Raw genomic sequence first — 21,063 nt, 5'->3', positions numbered from 1 at the left:
GATGCCAGAGAATAGTGTTTTGGAGAATTCCCTCCCAAACTTCCCAAATTCTTTTGACACTTACCACCCAAGTATAGAGCTCTTTCTCCACCGTTACCACTGCAAAGTGGGTGTTTCCTGCACAGACCTGTCGTGCGCTGCAGCCATTTTTAATTACATCCAGCTTCTGAGGAGTGGACTTTCCACCCCCCCATACATATACTTCACTAGTGCGTGAAGTCACCACTGCAATAGGTGCTTCATTCATGGTACTTGTTCTGTAAATCACAAGAGATCTGTATGGATACACTGTTTACCATGAGCTGCTTTTCTAAGCCTCTAAAGAGAAGATAGATGGGAAAAATTTAATTTCCAGATTCCATGCAGAAACACTTCATACAAGTGCTAAGAGTTTTCCATATATATAAATACATACAGGCATGCTTTAGGTTCAGAGGCTACGCAGACATCATGGAAACATGGAAGAAAGCATGTTGTACAAATAAGGCAAATAAAAATCAGAGATCAATTTGAAGACACATATACTACTTTGAATTTTTAGAAGTAGTGACATGAATAAACTTATGAGAAAGTGTACAAATACTGTGACAATTTAAATCACTGGCATTTTTATTTGTATATGTAAAATGTTCAGTAATACAGCACTATTTGTAAGTAGAGATTGGTGTAAAGTAAATGGAAATCTAAAGTGAATGATGGACATGGTTAACAACAAAAATAAAATCTGAAGCCTCAGTTCTGTGAAATATAATTTATCAGAGTTTAACTCTTACATATTTTATAATGAAAATGTCTTAAAGATAGTATTGTTTTATAGTAATTATCTACCAAGAAAAGTTATGCAAAACATTCAGTGAGGAACAGTCAGGTTCAGGTGATCTATGTTTGGACCAAAACACTTCCCTGTGGTCTGTGCTCAGATCAAAGCACATGCAGGTCCAGACATGGACCTGCAACATGTATATTTGGCATGGGCATGGAGCCAGAACACATGTGTGAAATGTTCCAGGGTGCTAGACAATGGAGGAAAGGCAAAGCCATTGGCAATGGCACAGAATGGGTCAGAGAGGTGCTAGGAAAATAGAGCAGGCAGCTGGTTGGATTACACCATTCTTTAATTCAAATTTGGTGGCAATAACTAAGAGAAAGGAAGATACTGGGAAGACTGGAAGAAAAAATAGCCAGCTGTTTGAGTTATGCTGCATTTGAATTGGACATGCTGCAGTGGAATTCAAGCATTGGAACAGCTAAGGGGAGGTAAGGACAAATATCGTGCTGGCTGGTGTAGAGGCCATGTAAAGGAGGAGGGGAGAGAGAGAACAGGTGTATCAGCTCTGCCTACCCACCCTGCAAGATCTCTTCAGATTCCTATTATTATCTAGATTGTCCCCTTCCAGCGGAAGTGTCATCTGTATAAACACATGCATGCACAGATAGCTTAGGATAGTTTTTGAAGCAGCAGAGAGAGCCTTCCAAAGGACACAGCTATTTTAACACTTTTAGGAGAGGAGCTTTGCTCATGCTATGATGCTTTGCAGAGCCCAACTGTTTTCTTCCGTTCTGCTCTTCAACATAAATTCCTTTACCTTGGTCGTTTGTTTGGGCCATTAAGAAGCACAACTTTTTCCTCCATGTCCCTGCCAGGATGAAGAATAAACAGTAAGAATAGTACGTCAATACAGCTTTTTCAACAGGAATCATAAGATTTAAAGATACTGCAAATGATCCTTTCATAAAATTGTACTGCATGCCATTTCAGTGATAAAATACAAGGAACTCTGCCTGCAGTAAATGTTATAATTTCCATATAGTGAACACTGTTACTCAAAGCTTATAATACACAATATCCATAACATGCATAGATTAATAAAGTTTGTATAAACAGTGGGCATGCTTCAGTGTTGTGTTGTAACCATGTAAATTGGGTGCTGTCATAGGCAGAAAGTAGGAGAAGTAAATTTGCCCTTCTCCTCAGTCCCTATGTTCCCAAAAATCTACTCCCAAGGGGACTCTTCATTGCTTGAGAGCTGTAGGGAAAAGAAGAAATTGACAAAAACTGCCATCCTGCATTAAAAAGCCTCTTCTGAAAAAGTGTACCCTCTACAAATGGAAGGAATATGTTCTGTTTGTATAGGGACTAATCTGGACCAAACTTAAGAGTCTATTTGTAAGCTTCATTTGCAGTCCAATGCTGGATTTCTACACTTACAGGCAGAGAGATGTAAAGAGGTGAATCTAGTATGGGGCCTGGAACATGAAAACAAAAACAAAAAAACCAATACTGGAGGTCATGTCACACAACAATGCCAGAACCACAATACAAATGGTGCTGTAAGGATGGTAAGATCATCTGAAGGAAGCCAAGGGAATGAAAGGCCCAACCAGCCAAGTCATCTTGCTACATGAGGCAAAGCAGCAAATGGATCACCCATCTTCCTGCCCAAGTCAAAGTGAGTAATTCCTAAAGCCAGCCAAGTACTTTTGGCACAAGAGATGGAACATCTCACAAGCACCTCCCCCATTCATGGAACTAAAAATATAATGGCAGCAGAAAATTGACTTATAATTTGTTGCCTCCCAAACCTAATTATTAAGTTGCTTGTGGTGTTAATTCAATTATGCAAATTTGGCTTACTTTCTCCCACTGTAATCTAGTTTTTTTCAAGGCTATTGCATGAAGGATATGTAGCACTTCGCATAAGCAATTTGTCAGTACAATATGTTTTTCTATTTTCTATTTTCTATTTTATACTTCATATGCTATCTGCTTTGATTGTTTCCGAACAAAATAAAATAGAGGATACAGTAATCTAAGAACCTCCACTGTGTGACATGTTTAGTCACTATCTTTAACTATATATGGCCGCCACCCAAGTAGAGCCAGTCACTCTAGCAAGATGGGACAACCAGTTTTGCAACAAACACATTCTCAATCTTGCATTTACCACCAATATAAAAGTATACTTATAGTTTTATATTCTCTCTCTCTCTCTCTCCACATACATATACCGAAGACTGAATATTTTTAATTATTTCCCCACTTTTCTTTTGCAACCTTTGTAAATGTTGTCATCGGAAGGAATAATACATTGTTTTAAAATGTTGGAAGGAATTCACATATAAAATAATTAGAATAACCATTGTTATTTTTGCTGTCACTACTGTATCAGAGAGAGAGACTGTGTGTGTATATATGTGTGTTTTTGTGTGTGTGTGTGTGTGAGAGAGAGAGAGAGACAGAGAGAGAAAGATGTTAGGGAGATAATCTCAAGGCAGGGTGGGCATGCTTCGGGTCCCATTGGCTAAGGAATGCCAATTGGTGGGGCCTAGAAGACATGCCTTTTCTGCTGTAGCACCCGCCTTATGGAATATTCTTCTTTTGGATATCAGGATGGCCCTGACCCTGTTAGCTTTTTGTAAGTCCTTAAAGACCTGGCTCTATGCCCAGGCCTGGGGCCCCTAATGTGCACAAGGACCCATTTCGTGGTTAATTTGGTCATTATGATGAGTGATTTATTCTTGGCTATGTATTTTAATTTTTGAATTATTTTAATTGTTTTTATTTTTTAAATTTTGTTCCCTACCCAGAGCCACTTGATGACATGGGTGGTCATACAAATTAAATAAATAAAATAAAACAATAAATACATCTCAAGCAATGCTGGTCCATGAACAGAAAGTTTGAGAAATGTTTCCCTCCAACCTATCTTGTTCCCCTCTTCTAAACAATACAAGGCTAGTTACTGTTTCTGAAGGAAATGTTTCTACATCAGCTCAGGTAGCATAGATAAGGATTCTGATCATTGGGGGCTGCGGGGTTTTTTTTAGGGACTGGAGGAAATTTGGATTCAAGGGATCCAAAGCCATTGTGCTAGCCCCATAATACTGTTTTTCAAGATCTAGGCCAGTATGCCTAGTATGAACCTGCTATCAGTCTGAACCCCATCAGCCATCTGCAGAACTCTACTGCAGGTATAACAGTTGCCTTCACAGAACAGGCACTCCAACTAATGGATTATTTTTGGCAGAAGAGGATTGCAAAGGTGCATCTCTGCCTAATCTAATCCCTCTAGCAAATTAGATCTAGGGGAGTTAAGCCTCCTCTATCCAATACTTAGATTTTTACACTATCTAATAGAATTACTATCCTCCATTAACATTATGGTATCTCCTATGAATATATGAGAATATCCCTTTGTTTGTTGTGAAGGTTCACCCAGCATCTGCTATATGAGGACTGAAAAGCAATACATAAAAAGCTTATTTCAACATTTTAAAAATATCTTACTACTTCAGAGCTTGAGCATACATTAGAAAACTGCTATCACAAATACTGGCTTGCCTACATATTATTATAAACATTGTAGGAGGAGAGTCTATGATGGCAAAAATCAGAAGGAATCTGGTAGCACCTTTTCCAACTAACCAATTCTATTAAAAGGCATATGTTTTGTGATCTGCATAAGCTTGCACAAAAGCTTATGCCTTTTAATGAAATGTGTTAGAAAAGCTGCTACTTCTCCTGATTTTTACCATTATAAATAATTTTATGAACAAGACTAATCAGAGGATGTTGCTCCACTAGTCCCTTGCAGCATGCATTTATTTCTCTTGATATAATCCAATATATTTTGTATATTGAAACAAGCCTAGGATAAGCCAGGTAAAACTGAGGGAAGAGAAAACTTGAATATATATATATAGCTCAGTTTCAAAGTTAAATGTTCTATACTTTTAGCATTCTTATTTTTAATTCAGTGCTGCAAGGGACTCATGAATATCATTTAATCTTTAAAGAAGCAGCCTAGCTCAAAGTAGAACTCAACAGGCAGTCTAAGTGACTGCATACATGAAACACCAATAATGATAAGGCAGTACAAGGTTCTGTGGTTTCTTCTGATGTACACACACATAATCTGTTTGTGTCTAATATATGTATGAGCATTTACCTCCTGCACTTCTTGATAAATGGGCTCTCAAGTATCTCATCAGCAGTAGGCCTCTTCTCTGGATCCTAAAAGAGGTGAGTGACAGGTCATTCCCTAAGGAGAGGGATCATTTTTCAAATCTTTAAGTCTAGGGCAATGTACAAGTTACATCTTTGTGGTCTCTTCCCATTTCCCCAAACAAAGCAAATCAAAAGGACCATAAAATGAGCAGAACACTCAGAGGCAATACAAAGGTAGTTTAACAGCTCTCATGTTACTGCAGTATTCAGGGAGACAAAATTATTAGATCTGCAGAGTTCAAAGGCATAGCAAGCCCAGAAACTTACATCTTCACACAGGACATTTTGCTTTGAAGCTAAGTGACAAAAGAAGTGGAACCAGTTATGACTGGTACTCAGTAGAACTCTGAAGGCAGAACCAAGGAGCCAACTACATCCATTTTGCTGCTCTTCCTGTCCTCTTACATATTCCCAAACAATGCATGGCAACTTTTTAGTGTTTAAATGAAGTGTTTTATTTTAGCACTTAAACCAAAATTACTCACTGAATTCATAAGGGCTGTGTGCTAACACTTGTTTTTCTGCTGAGAGAAAAAGAGACATAACTTCTACCTCTCCTTACAGCCAACCCATTTCTCCAAAAGATTTGCCAACCCAGTTTGACAAGCTCATAGTGACATCAAAGTTAACACTACCAGACTGGGGACTGGATTTCTGGGAGTGGGTGGGGAGGAATAACCCCAGAATTTGATTTATCAGCTAGAGGAGATAAAAAACAGAATGTTTTTGCTAGTTTAATATAGCAACTTTCCTTTTGCTCTTTTACCATAGAAATTTCCCTTCCACCTTGACTCAGTAAACCAAAGAAGACCTCTATAGGAAAAAAAACAGACTATGGTGCATTTGCTCAATGTATAACTACTCTGCAGAGAAAATCCAGCCCCATCCTGATTGAGACAACTCTGTAGATAAGCCTCAGCCTCAACATGGCTCATAATGCTTGATGACTTCAGAAACAGAGACTCCTGTTCAAAATCTCAAACCTGAAAATAAAAAGAGGGCATCTGTAAACTAAACTTGGACTTCTGTGTGTGAAATAAACTTAAATTAAATTTTGTTCATTTCTTTTTTAATATCATCTTCTGATAATTTTTTTAAAATGCATTCTTTCCTATTTAAGATAGAAGTCCTTCAAGGTCAAACTTGATTCTTGGCCACTTCATAATTTTCATACTGAAAGGTATCTGGACCTACAAGATGAAGGAGAAATATCTTAATGGGGTGGGTTGCTATAAACCAGTATGTGTTTATATTCCTTTGTGGTGAGAAGGTAATTTTTTTTTTTTCATTTTTGGGAAAAATTACATAGTTTTGCTTTCTTCATGGTAAAAAAAGTATGACAGAATGTGAGGTAAGAGAAAAAGGAAGATAAGCATTATTTGGCTTCTGTCCTTATGTGACTATTAAATGTATTAAGAAAAGGGAGGGAAATGCGAAAAAAACAGCAAACCATCCAGCTAAAAAAAAAAAGGAAAAATATTCAAAACTGAAAATAGATCTGCTGAGTTGTCGAATTATTGGTCAGATTCTACCTCTGTCAGAAAGAAAAAACAATAATTCAATTGTTACCCAGACAATAATTTAAAACTTTTAATTGCTTGCTCTAGAGAAAGCAAATGGGCTTGTTAAGGAGTTTTCAGTGCCTGACAGCTAGTGAAGAGTTTCACAGGCTGCAATCTAGGTAAACTGTATCTCACCAACCTGATGAAGGCAGGAGTGCACCATTTGGATGAGATCCACAGAGTACATGCTAGAATCTACCTCCATTGCCCGGTTTCCTTGTACAATCTTCACACAGAGGTTCAAGGGATTCTAAGATGGAAAAGTGAAATGATCTAAATCAGGGTTTCTCAAACTTGGCAACTTTAAGATATGTAGACTTCAACTCCCAGAATTCCCCAGCCAGCTGAGATGATGTTCTTTGAAACTGTAAACCCACAGTTCCCTTAGAACTTTCACTGTCATATAAACCCTAAAATTGAAGTCACCCTCTGTTAATCACTCACCATAGGACAATGTAATATAAAAAGGGTGATGCAGTATTAATCACAAGGAGTGACTTACCGTTGCATCAAAAGTTCTCTTCAATGTAAGGAGCTCAAAAGCAACACAGCCAACTGCCCATATGTCAGACTTGAAGTTATATTTTACTCCCTGGCAGAGCTCTGGGGACATGTAGTACGGAGTTCCTACCAACTACACAACAAAAATATTAGAGATATTGTGCCAGCTACTCCATATCAAGCAGACACAATGCAATAGTTTCCCTGTAAGTGCTAATCTGTTGTCCTTTTATCCTCTCCCCTCCCAAATGCTCAGACTTTGCTTTAGCATATTGTGAGAAAAGTAATGACTGGAATTTATCACATATATTGCCCTATGTATAATCTAGAATACCTGTGCTTTCTCTTAATTACTTATTAGAGCAAAATAAAGACTGAATTAAAAAGGGGGCAAATTGAACTGAAGCAAATAGTCAAAACAAAAAAGACATCAAACAATTATACTAAACAAATAGGGCAGAGAGAAAAAGATTTACCAGTATAATGTGAGGGCCAACATAAATATTAGAAGCTCTAGCCCATTATATCATTAGTTGTATCATTTAGTCAGTTTGTTTTTTCTTTCAAACCAAGTCTTGGGAATATTTATTATTTAGAGCATTTATGTGGCCACCCAACTCAAACAATGTAACTCTGAGCAGCATACAAAAGTTATCAACAACAAACACGAAATGCAGAGGAAACAACACATAGCATTAAAAACAACTAAAGCAATAAAATTGTGACCAGAACTAAGATATATTATAACTCATCCAATGGGACTCTGCTCATCCTGACCCAAAGGCCTAGGGAAAGAACCAGGTCTTAACTGCCTTTCCAAAGGCCTAGAGGGTTGGGGCCAACCATATATTGAGGGGGAAACTGTTCCAAAAGGAAGGGGCTACCACCAAGAAGACATGCTTCCAAGGTCCCATGTGACATTGTTTCAATGAAGGGCCCTGGACTGAGCCCTCCCTATGAGAGCATATAGGGATTCCCAGTCCTATGCCACAATGGGTTTTATAGTGATAACCAACACCTTGAACTGCATCAGAAGCCTACTGGGAGCCAGTGCAACTTGCAGAGTAGAGGTATCATGTAGCATAATGGAGGAACACCCATAACTACCCATACTGCTGCATTCTGGACCAACTGAAGCTTGCAGTTAGTATTAAAGGACAGCCTATGTAGAGGCTATAATTTGCAATAATTCAGTTGGGAGTTGACAAGCATGAATGACCATAAGGAGGGCACCCTTAGACCACGAATGGGTGCAACTGGTGCATAAGACAAAGTTGTGCAAAGGCCCCCTTGGCCACAACTGCCACCTGCCCTTCCACCAGGACTGTGAGTCCAGGACTCCCCAAAATTGTGCACTGAGTCCAAACAAGGCAGTGCAACCAAGCTCAGAATCAAGGATGAAATATCTCCATGTGGCCCAACACTCACAGCAACTTGGTCTTGATAGGACTGAATCAAAACCTGTTCGACTCAATATGTTCTTTCCCAGAAATGTGATTAAAAGAATATTTTTTAGAAGGGTGATGAAACTGCAGATATCATGCTATAAATCAGAGGTGGGCAAAGCATACTCTTCCTCCTTTTTCATGGCCTGCAGAACTTAATGAAATAGAGGCTAGAAAAATGGTGGTATCATCACCTATCAATTTTTGTCAAGAAACAACACAAAATAAATGTGTGAACTACTGAAATTTTACCACATCTAATAAAACCAAAGAATTCCTCTCTCCATAAGGCCCAAAACACACCTTAGAAAATCCTACTCCTGCCTACTTGTATAATACCATCACTGTATTCACAGTAACCCTCAACAGCTGTATTCTTGGCTACTGAAAGATTATCCCTACTAAACGAAGACTCTGCCTATAAGACTCAAGTATATACAGGTAGTTCCTTTCTGGAAGAGACTAGACTGGAGTATGCTTAACAGCTTTCACATGCAAACTATTTTAAAACTACCTTTGGAATGACAAGTACTGTATATTACACGGAGATATTAATTAGACAACTAGAGATTTTCATCAAGGAACCAGGATTTGCCACCACTCTCTGTAATGCATTCTGCCCCAAGCATAAGTTCATATTTAGTTGAAACTTGCTTTCACAAGACATTTATACATTAGACATTTCACTAATGGAAATCTCACAATGTTCTAGATTCCTTGTTTGATAACTTGTTCACTGATAATAGCTTATGTGCTGAGAAAAAAAATAAGAATGTTATACCTGGAGAGCTTATAGAAAAAGATTTATGTGAGAAGCAAAGGATGATCTAGATATGATGGTACAGGTGAATCACTGGGGTAGGCTATAAATTTAAATACAAAGCCTAAATCTCTCCAAGTTCAAGCAAGCTAATTCCCAAATACACAGACATGATTTCAGTTGAGGTCAAATAATGTTATGGAGTAAGAAATAAAGGCTTTAAAATAAATTATACATTCTATTAAGTATTTAAGTGATATACTGAAAGAAGAGGAGAACTCATTATTCAGAAATACAACAAACAAAGGAATATTCAGAAATACTTTTTAAGCACAGAATCTTGGAAAGCATATATATAGGGCCAAGAAAAAATATCTACTGAAAAGCTTCCAGATATGAATTCAAAGAATTCAAATGTCTTAATTGCAAATTCTAGATACTTTTATTAGAGATCATTCAGAAGAAGAGTAAGTAAGAAATAGTTGATCAAATTATCTCTAGTGCATAAAGTCCCAAACAGCTGCATCATCATCATCATCATCATCATCATCATCATCATCTTAGTCCTGCAGCCACTTACAGTTTCAGCCATGGAATACTCAGAGTTCAATTTTTTTGCTAGACCATAGTCCCCCAGTTTTATGAGGTTTGCTTTGGTGAGGAAGATATTCAAAGTCTTTATATCTCTAGAAAAGAAAGATTTAGATATGATCTTGATATCAGCAGACACAGAACTTTTAAAAAGTTAACATATCCCCTTTATTAACATTCTGAAAGAATTAGCACTCTTTTCTTCATGTGTACAGTCTCAAACTTTTGTTGCAGTACTCTTAAATTAAACTTCATCATGTGATGGATGATATATATTATTTTTGAGTTTTAAAAGCAGGCCAATCTAAGTATTCTCAGTTAATCTGTGTTTAAAGTAGATACTAGAATAATATCAGGTTGAAACGCAATGAGGAAGCAGTCCTATATTCTTCTTTCTGAGAGTGAGTTCCAAAGAACTCAATGGGACCTACAAAGATGTGCATAGAATTACACAATAAAGCAGATTTTTCAGAGCAACAATAGATAAAATAAATGGCTGGGGTTTATAGACTAAGTTGAAAAACAATGTTGTTTACAAAGCACATATCTGGAAGATCACCTTGGCATCTCTATGTCACATTAATATAGAAAATTATGATTAATTAAAAACAATAATTATTTAGAATCTAAAGGTAAAGACTCCCTCAAGCTAAATCTTATACCTGGCGACTAGATAATACCCATGTTATTTTCTCGGTCACCATCTAGAAGTGGATTGCTATTGTTTGCTACTAGCTACCCAGAGTTGTTGAGAGTCGATGGCATATAAATTTAATAAATAATAATAACAATTATTATTAATAGTAGTAGTATTGTCTTCTTCCCAGTTTAACATACAGCCTTGGGATTTCCTAGTGGTCTCTATCCAAGAATTAACCAGATCTGATCTCTTAGCATCTTTCAAGATCAGTTAAGATCATCCTGGCCTTGCCACCTCCTTTTAATACCTATTCATCTTTTCAGGAAGAATATGACAGCTTCAGCTAACTGTTGGAAATGTCTTTTGAGCACCAGATTTCCAACAGTTAGCTGACCCCATCATATTCTGGTTTCTATGATGTGATATTATTGCTCCCTGTTCAAGAGAAGTTATTCCATATATTAATTTTATTCTGTAGGATTAATTTCTTTTTGTTGCTCCTTATATGCATTTGAATTACATATTAATGGTTTAAAAACAGGAGGACAACAAAAATGGATTCTGATACTGCATGTTTCTATAATTGTAAAAAAAAATTACAAGCTTAGAAAGATACTCATTCTGTTTCAATTACACCACACTAGGAAGCACTTGCTTCTCTTTCTATATCTGAACAGCCATTTTATCACAAGGAGTCCCAACTGGAGCATCATTTCAAAACATGGATTGCCTATAGTAGTTTATGGTTAATTTCATTTTTTAATTTTGTTAAATAAACAAATTTAAATATTAACAAATCAGTTATGTAATACTATATGAATATACCATATATGTAAGTCTACTTTTGATTAATAGATTACAGTATATCTTTATTAGCAATTTTTGTGTTCACAAAACTATGAAGTTAGTAATTTTTCATCAATTAATTCACTTCTTTATTATTAATGTATTATCATTCTTAATGATGCAAAATGCCAAAAGCAGTTAAAGGCATTAAAAGATATATGAAAACACAAAACTGAAAGGGGCCAATTAAGAAATGAGAAGATCAAAAGATGTAGTACAGCAAATGCTTAACCCCAGAACAAAGGTTTTTGTGCAATGGCAGAAGGCCTTTAAGACAGAGGCAGAATCTATCTCACTATAATAGGCACACAATCCTGAAGAACGATCCCTAAACTTTTTAACCATTAATTCTTGTTTTATAAGGAACAAAAACTGATGTCTGCAATTAGTATACAGATGTTTGTTCCTTAGCCACTTTAATCTTACTCGAAACTTAATGGTTTGAAAGCAATTAATAGATAATGCCAGAACTTTTTGCTGCTTCAGCTACGAGGACTAGAAGAATGCATTTCAACTTAAATTCATGACAGAATCGACTTTTTAATATTATTTTAAAACTTTTATGAAGCAACCATGTAAAAGAACAAAATTGTTCAAGCACTTCACAAATTCAAAAAAAAGTTTACCCTACAAACTGGAACTCTCCTGGGTATAAGAATATCTCATGCCTGCATTTCTAACTGTATCATTTGTCACTCCACGAAGTCTAATTTATTTCCAAATTCTGCTATTTGATAGATGACAACACTGGATCCCAAGCCAAAGAAATTCAGAGTTCTTATTATCCTCTTATTCTTTCATAAGAGGAGACAAGCAGTTAGAATGGAAACAAAGCCAACTTAATATGGCTTCAGAATGAGATCTTACCAGCGCTGAATAATATTTATTATTATTATGGTCCAGTGGTTAAAAAGCTAATATGAACTAAAATTATAAAATATCTGTTAAGCAACAAATACAGGAAATAATATGCCAATCTAAATATTTTGCTTCTAGGATACTTCACAGCAATAATATTCATGTATTTCATTTATATCATGCTTTTTCTACAAGGAGCTCAAGATAGTACACATGGCTCTCTTCCCAATCCATATTAACCTTACAAAAGCCTTGTGAATATACTTAGCCAAAGATGATTGGCCCAAAGTCATTCAATGAGCTTTACAGCAGAACAGGAATCTAAGCCTAATCAAAAAAACCTACTTGAGCTCTCCATTGTATCCATTATCTTTTATGTCTGTCCTATGGAAACAGTAAATTGTAACTCAATTAATATTCTGGAAACGCTCCTCAGATACTTGGTGCTGCAGAATGTGGCCTTTCATACAGTATATATTTGGCTGTATATAATTTGAGGAACTCTCATTTAACTATATATTCATAAATATAGATGCCTTTCCTTCAGAAGGAATTTGTCAGAGTCAACAGGCACTCAGAATTTTTGTCTTGTTTTGTACCTCTCTAAGTTAAAGTACCTGTGAAGGATTCCTTCTCTGTGGATACAGCTCACTGCTGATGCGATCTGAAAGAGGTACCACACCACCATCTGCAAAAAATGAAAGTCCACACAGAAAAAAAATGAGACTGTTTCCTAGGAGACAAACAGGAAATATTCTAACTGAACCTTCCTTTAGAAAGTGGACTTTATCATTTACTTAAGAACATCTCAGTATTGAGCACTTTTTTTACAAAGTTAACTTTCTGGAATAATTAGTTCATACAGTTTCCAAATGGAGGATAGATGCTAAAGAAATTCATAAATTAATAACAAAAATAATTAAGGTTATGAGCTGAGGCTTCAAGCTGCTATGAAAAAATCACAGTGGTATTTTACACTCCTTAATTCGATGTTTCAGCTATCACACCACAACCCTATACTTTAGACACTTTCTTTAAACAGAACATCTATATACTCTCATTGAGTAAGATATGTAAAATATTGGGCATCCCTTGAATATGCATCCTTGTTTTATTTTTATCTTATTTTAATAAGATGGCTTTTGTTTTAAAATATGTTTTAAAAACGCTAGGGCTGCAATTCAAAACGTATTTGAAACAGAAAGTAAGCCTCACTGGACACAATGAACATATATGTAATCACACTGTAAATTAACAACAGCCTAACAATTGTATAAATAAGAACAAATGCATGCATGCTTCGGCTTAGCAATTAGTTTTAATTGCTAAGAAAAAAATGCTTAGCAATTTAATTGCTAAGAAAAAAATTGTTTCATTCTTTTAAATATGAAATGGAGGAGAAAAGTATTTTAAGAGTTGTGGCCGAAATAGCCAAATTCTGTATTAGAGCTGTTAGGCTACGATTTGTTCTGTCACAGTGGTCAAGCAGATTCATAAATTCCTTAGGAATAAGCCTTCTCAAGGTGAGACCTATAGTACCTCACAAATATTTAAAATGGACATGATACAGATATACTTGTTAAGCATTCATTCCTACAGGTCTGAGTGCAAGGCAGTGGCATAGGAGAGGTGCCCTCCATATAATCAGACTGGAGTTTTTCCATCTCACTACATAACTGAAGATTGAAGTATTCATTTATGCATAGAAAAGGTTACTATTCCCTCTGAACTGATGCATGTGACGCCATCTGCTTAGTTTATGGCAGTTGGTGGAGGGTGACACAGCAGTGCCCGCATGATACACTCATAACTCTCTTGATGACATTTGCAGAATCCCAAAATTATTTTTTTTAAAATCTTAGAACATTATCAAATCTCATAAGATCTCAATATGCAAAAAACTTTCCCCAAAATCTCCTAGGAATTCAGCATTTCTACACAAGTACACACAAGATATCAGCATTCTCAAAATTCTTGATGACATTTGCAGAATCCCAAAATTATTTTTTAAAAAATCTTAGAACATTATCAAATCTCATAAGATCTCAATATGCAAAAAACTTTCCCCAAAATCTCCTAGGAATTCAGCATTTCTACACAAGTACACACAAGATATCAGCATTCTCAAAATTCATAAAATGTGATGATCTTGTGGTGTTTGGGTCATTTTAACTTTTTTTTTTTAATGTAGAGATTACTTGATCCCTGCTGCTATACAGTTTGCTGACCCTGCCTGTAAGTGTTGGCCTACAATTTCCATAATTCCCATACTGGCTGGAAATTATGAGATCTGTAGTTCAGCATGCCTGGAAGAAATCTGGTTGGGGAAGACCATTTTAGAACCAAATTCAAGGCCAATCAAGTTCATGAAAAAGAAGTAGACTGTCCCTTTGTGTCTCAACGTTTTCATTACCTCTTCTTCAAACAATGTGTCTTTTTGTCTCAGGATCTTATCATAGAGGTTTCCCCCTGTAAGTAAGAAAGAAAAGTACTTAGTTATAAATTTCACATGTTCTATTTATGTATTAGAAATCCCTCATAAAGGTTTTCCTAATTTTTTCTACAGAAAAAGGACTGTCATTTCCACTATATTCTTTGCTGCTGCTGCTGGCATTAATCCAGGCCCCAAAAGATATTGCAAATAAAGATTAGGTAAACTTGTGAAAGTAAATGAAATTTAAGTGTAAATCAATAATGACATCATTTGATTTTAATGTTATTTGTAATGTTAATTAGAAACTGAGACTACAGAGTTTTGCAAGGAAGGAAAAATGTAATCCAAAATATTCAAAAAAGGAGAAGGGAACACCATGCAAAGCTTAAATAAAAAAAGAATTATTTGCCATTGTACTTTTACATTTTTTTAGTCTGTTTATTCTGCAAATCTGCCTCTAATCTACTGTACATTTAGTACCCCATCTTTTCTTCAGGTAAGGGTTTCTTAGTCAGCAAATACATTACAGAGTATATATCTATGAAATATAAATGGCAGTCCTCCAAGGTGAATCTGGTTTGCATTTCTCCATCTGCCATTGTAGCTAAACATTTATAAACAAAGCACAGACTCTCTCTGTTCCATCTCTCCCCCGAGAACTCAATATGGAAGATGTGCTTGCTGTTTACGAGACATTGTTCTCACCATTACAGTACTCCAGCTCAATCAGCAAAGTGGTGTTATCCATGAAATGATTGTAATAAGCAATGATATTATCATGCTGCAACAGAGCAAGAATAACAATCTCATTCAAAGCATCACGCCGCTCTTTTTCTGACAGTCTGGTAAGATCCACTTCCTTCCACACTACAAGTGAATCGTCCTGCAATTTAAAGAGTCTGCTTAGTCAAATGTATACTCAAGATGGTTTAGAAACATTTTAAAAATAGTATTTATTTCCTGATTAATCCAAAAATTAAGTATGGGATTCAAATGGCCTTTCCTTATTTCTGATGTCAAGAACTAACATTTTTTTCCTTTTCAGTAATGATTGAATATAATCAGCTTTTCAAAAGGAGGCAGATAATCTATAGTGCACAACAAGACTTGATGAGGGAGTAGGAGTTACCTGTTATTCCAACTACAGCTTTATACAGTAAAAAAAAAACTATTTGGTATCAATATCACATTCTTGTGGTAAGATTCTAAGTCATTTTATGCTTTTATTCAGCCAAATTATTAAGTTTGGTAGCCACTGAAGCTACGTCAAGGATTTTCAACTTCTCTTTAATGCCCTGTTAAAAATATCATTATTTTAGCTGGGACATTCCAAAATCATTTCCCTCATAGGAAATGCAATTGTTAATAATGTAAAATAATTAGCAAATGTAACTGCATTAAGGAAGGTAGCAATCAAAGACCTGCCTGGAACTGTTTGAGTTGAAATCACAGAGTGTACAAAACATTTCCACCTTCACACATATCTAATGAACTAATTCTACCCTGTACACCATTTTTCTTAGGAAACCAGAGAGAAGGTCTTGGTGGGCAAATCCACATGGCACAAATTTATCAGATTTCACCCCCTTTCCCCAGATCAGAAATTATCTGCCTCTATCATGCAGATTCATTAATAGTCTTATTTAAAATGTGTTTGCTTTATAGTTTAGCCCTGAACTTTGCTGAAATATAATGTAGCAGTACAGCTTTTGCCTCTTCCATCCTGTCATTTTTTTTTTTGTCATGCAGAGGAAACTGCTAAAAAGGAAGCAAGTTTTCTATATCTTCAATATTTTATTCTTAAATGCGCCAGTTCTTTAGTTTTCTAAATGCAAAATTAAAGAAAAAATTATGCTAATGGAGATTTCTTTCCAATGCTAAACATCAGTTTGGGAAACAATTTAGCCAGGCAACACAGCACAAGAGCAAAATTTATTTCTCCATTAACTGAATTTCTCATGCAGCAGTTATTTTCAACTGAAAATACAGTAATCACTTTCATAATTCCAACTCCATTGAGCAAGATGTTATTTTTGCCCTGTGTAATTGAAATAATTAATTCAGTCACACCAATTTCAAATGTTGCTAACTTGGCTGAAATTTTTGAACCCTCTATAAACAAAAGCCTCCTGAGCCCAGTCCAGTTTTTAACATTAAAACTATCATGATAAGCATATGTGAATTGTCAAAAATTTCACAGAGCTTTGTTTCTTCTGCTGCAATCAAAAGTTGTTATCTCTGCTACATGATCTGCAAAGTTATGAAGTGCCATGTGATGTACCTTTTATTTGAGAATAGATATTCCCTGAAGAAATCTACGCTTTATTTATGCATCCCCGAACAGCCTATACTGTATGACCAACTGAAAAAAGCTGTATATGACGTTTTGGGGCAAATTTTGGGAACCCAGTACAGTAAAGGAATGAGGTTATTGCTTTTATAAGCCACCCAGAGTTACATTATTCAAGTTGCGTGGCCATATACATTTTTAAATAAATAAATAAAAACCGAGGGCACTGTATTTACCAAATTTTAACTATGCAAAGAGAGAGCATTTTTAAAGTAAGTTCCGCAACTGCATAATTCTATCTTTATTTTCTATGTTATCTGAAGATATATTTGTTCACCAAAACCTTCATACTGCTGAATCTTGTGTTTTGCTGTTGATTCCTGTTTGATAGGGTTTTAAGCTAGTTTATAGTTTGAAAGAGGTAGATTTTTTAGAGAATTTTTATTGTAAAATTGTAGTTATTTCATCATTTTAATCCTGCTTTGGGATTAGTTTATCAATGTGTGGTACATCTATATATATGTGCATGTGTGTATATGTGTATATATACATCTACATATGTGTGTGTGTGCGTATAGCATATATTTTATAAATAAATATCTAAACTCTTTTATTTAAATACAATACTGGAAATGATTAAGACTGAATCTGGGCCAAGACTAGTCAGGGTTTTGTTTTAGAAGCTGCTATTTTTGCTGTGTGACACAAAAAGACACTATGTACAGACATGATCTTTTGATATGCACAAATTAGACCCTAATATTAGTCCCTACCTAATACTTAGAACAAGGTAGGTGTTTTAGAACAGAAATGGGGAGGGGCACCAAGTCCCAGCAGCTCTTTAGACCTTAGGTACAAAATTCCCCATACAACACAGGACAAGCCTGATGAAAATCTACCAAACTCAATAAAGGGAAGGCAGACAGAAATGTTTGCAATGTCAGTAGAAGGGAATGGGATACCTATTGTGGAATAGCCAGAAAAGTTACGCTAGACCAGACCAAAGGACAATATAACCTCACATGCTCCTTCCACAGTGGCAAACTAAATGCCAAAGGAGAGCCAACACACACTGCAGTATAATCTCCAATTCATTTCTAGCAATTGCATTAACATAACTATTGCCTTCAACATATAGCCATCATTATCTACTGATAGTTTTATCCTATATGAATTTATCTAATTGGTGGTCACCACTTCAAATTATGTATTCCCTGTGACACTCAATGGAAGTGAAAGTTGGGCCTTGAAGAAGCAGGACAGGAAGAGGATTGACACTTTTGAACTTTGGAATAGAGTCCTGAGAATACCATGGATTGCCAAGAAAACAAACAAATGGATCCGAGAACAAATCACTCAGTCTTGTTTCTCACTAGAGGAACAAATGACCAGGCTCAAATTATCCTACTTCAGACACATGAGGTGAAGACTGAGCTCTCTGGAGAAGGCTCTAATCCTGCAACAGGTGGAAGGAAATAGTAGATAAGGCGAGCAGCAAAGTGGATGAACTCACTTATAGTGGTAATGGGTGCAGATCTGGTGGCAGTGGTGAAGTCCTGAAGGACCAAGTTAGGGATAGATTGTCATGGAGAAAATCTATGTATGTGGTCACTAAGAGGCGATGCTGACTTGATGGCACATAATCAATCACTAAACCATCTGGTTATAAACTCTGTACTTTAGCTACAGTATGTGCTATGCCCATAGGTTAATTATGTAAAAAAGTGCTTCCTTTTATCTGTTCTAGATATCCCAGCAGTTCATGAATTAATTCTAGAATCAGTTAACTATTAATGCAGAATTTTGAGATGGAAAAGTTTTTCTATACTCCAAACTTTGTTCTGTTTTATCTATCTCTATCATTTTTATATTTGCCTATTTTCTAAGTGAAAGAGTATCAAGCATTTATAAAAAAGGGAGTGGCTTCAGTCTCTTAATTATTTGGTTGCCCTTCAGCTTTACAGTATACAGGATTCCAAATCTGGGCAAGCTGTAAGTTTGAATAGCAACACTATGAACATCCCTAATCAGGGGTGAATCTTATGTCTAACTTCCTACTTTGTGACCAAAAAATGGATTGGATAAGACAAGTTAGTATAAAAATTTATTATTCTTGTAGTCTTTTATAAATTTTAGTATTATTTATACCAGTTTATAGTTATTTGTTTTAGTCAATTACAGCATTTAGATTATTTGTTGTAAAATTAACTGTAACTACAAAGGATTTTTTTGTTTATAATATCTTCACACTGCAATTTTACCTCAATAATTCTATCCACATCCTATTTTATGCTATTAACATGATTTTTGTTTGTATACTTACTGTAGCATAAGAGCTATGTCATTGGTTATATGCCAGTCTTTGACCGAAATAAAATTGATTGAGCAACACTATGAAATTGACACTTTTATTTTTTGTTCCTTTTGTAATGATTGTTGCATGGAATTTCTGTCTTTTGCAGCTATCAAGTGCAGCATTTATTTTCCTGGTGAAACCCCTTTCCTGTACAGTTGCTTCCAGTTGAAATCCCACTTGTATGTGTGTTTATACAGCTTTGTCTCAGCATGCATCCTTTTATACAGTACTTGCTAATAATGAATTGCACTTGTTATTATAATAGGCATTCCTCCAGTTTGGTGAAATTCTTTGGGTATTTGGTAATACTTAAAACTTTCTGGGAACTTTGTATCAGTTTTGAAAACCGAGGGAACCGAAGCTTGCAAAAGAAGTGATTTTCCAGCAAGTAGATATAAAAGCTTTGAGCACAATACAATTTACTGCAAAATTGCCAGCCCCTTCCCCCACCCCTAATGCTTCACTTCCAAAATGTAAGATATTAATGGCCCACCTCAAAGAAAGGAGGCATTTTATCAGAAAGGCAAAGAGGCAAATCAGAAAACGAGGGAGGGATTAGATGAAAAACTGGCACAGCATTTGGTTCAGCTTTCTTCACGGAAATCTAAATTCTTGATAACAAACTACAGACGAGGTGGAAATTCCAATACCCATGAAGGGTATCATGGGCAATTAAAAAAAAAAAGTTGGTATCCCGTGGATTATAAAGCCAGGATTCAACATAAAAGAAAATAAAGAACCAACAGGATTCGGGGCCTCGATGTATGCAAGGAAGAAAAAGAGTAACAGGGCACCGACGTACCTCAGTCCGGCGATACAGGGTGGCCTCACCGAACGCCCCCCGACCCAGAACCCTTATAGGGGCATAATGCAATTCCTCCTGCTCGCCTCCCAAGCTCGGGCCAGGACGGGGGCTGCTCCTGCTGGACGAGTCGCTCCCGAAGTCGGAGTTGATGGAGTCGTAATGTCTCTCGTACTGGTTCAAAGACATGGCTGCCCCGCTACCGCTTCCCCGAGATCTAAGAAGGGAGCACTCAGGGGAGCAGAGGCGACCAAGGGTTGCGGCCCCTCACACGGTGATGGTGAGCAGCTTCCTGCTATTATTGCCGCCGCCGCCGCCGCCAATTCAGCGGAGCTCTGGCTGTGCGCAGGCGCGCACCCCTCTCCTGGCCTCAATCTGGGAGAGCCACCCGTTCTCCGGACTGCCCGTTTCCCCGGCTCCCCTGAAGCTCATTAGCCCCCAAGCGCAGCAGGTCGGCTACGGCTTCCACTGACCCGGAACCATTTCTGCCCCGCCGCGCCCCCTCAAAGACGGAAGGTCTCTCCACCGAGCCCTGCAGCGCGAAGGAGAAATGGGGCAGCCGGGAAAGCGCGAAGGGAGAGGGGCGGGGAGTCGAGGAAGCGCTTTGGGAAAGCGAGCTGGGCACCGTCCGAGAACTTTCTCCTATTGTCAGAGGCGACTGGGACCTCCGCCCGCCTACGCGCCGTTGGCAAAAACGAGGAAAGCTCTGGGACTAGTTATGCCGCAGCAAGATGTTCCGAAGCACACGCCAAGAACGCCGACTGGTAACCGTGGGAGGTGAGAAAGCCAGTGGTCGTGACTGAACTCCGTTGAACTCCAAGTAAAGCAAGACGTAGAGCCTGAGAAGGGGTGGAATGGGTCGGAGGGAGACGACGGAGAGGCTGGGAGTCCTGTGCTCCGAAATTTGCAGCCGTTGTGTTAGCAATTTTCACTGCAAAATGTACGACAGAAGTGCCGATTCTTAGGAGCA

The 21,063-nt window shown here is 37.0% G+C and overlaps 1 protein-coding gene across 2 annotated transcripts in view; it reads right to left on the bottom strand.

Moving 5' to 3' along the window:
* Positions 1–20,540, bottom strand: part of NEK9 (NIMA related kinase 9) — a 34,613-nt gene extending 14,073 nt beyond the window's left edge. Inside the window, exons 1-10 of one of the 2 annotated variants that reach the window (XM_007425449.3) lie at positions 20,094–20,540; positions 15,351–15,528; positions 14,625–14,680; positions 12,829–12,899; positions 9,857–9,962; positions 7,073–7,204; positions 6,710–6,820; positions 4,950–5,014; positions 1,587–1,637; positions 65–257 (exon numbers count right to left, since the gene is read on the bottom strand). In XM_007425449.3, the coding sequence (XP_007425511.1) occupies positions 65–257; positions 1,587–1,637; positions 4,950–5,014; positions 6,710–6,820; positions 7,073–7,204; positions 9,857–9,962; positions 12,829–12,899; positions 14,625–14,680; positions 15,351–15,528; positions 20,094–20,282 (1,152 nt within the window). In that variant the 5' untranslated portion in view covers positions 20,283–20,540. The remainder of the gene's footprint in view (positions 1–64; positions 258–1,586; positions 1,638–4,949; positions 5,015–6,709; positions 6,821–7,072; positions 7,205–9,856; positions 9,963–12,828; positions 12,900–14,624; positions 14,681–15,350; positions 15,529–20,093) is intronic. The other variant, XM_007425448.3, reaches the window with a different exon arrangement.
* Positions 20,541–21,063: the final 523 nt, after the last annotated feature.

This window comes from Python bivittatus, unplaced genomic scaffold (genome assembly GCF_059951505.1).
Source record: "Python bivittatus isolate LINGU-HERP-01145 unplaced genomic scaffold, Pbiv_v1 ctg000480_np1212, whole genome shotgun sequence".
In the NCBI taxonomy this organism is placed as follows: Eukaryota; Metazoa; Chordata; class Lepidosauria; order Squamata; family Pythonidae; genus Python; species Python bivittatus.
Note: the sequence above shows the minus strand (reverse complement) of the source record. Positions and strands in the feature narration are given on the sequence as shown.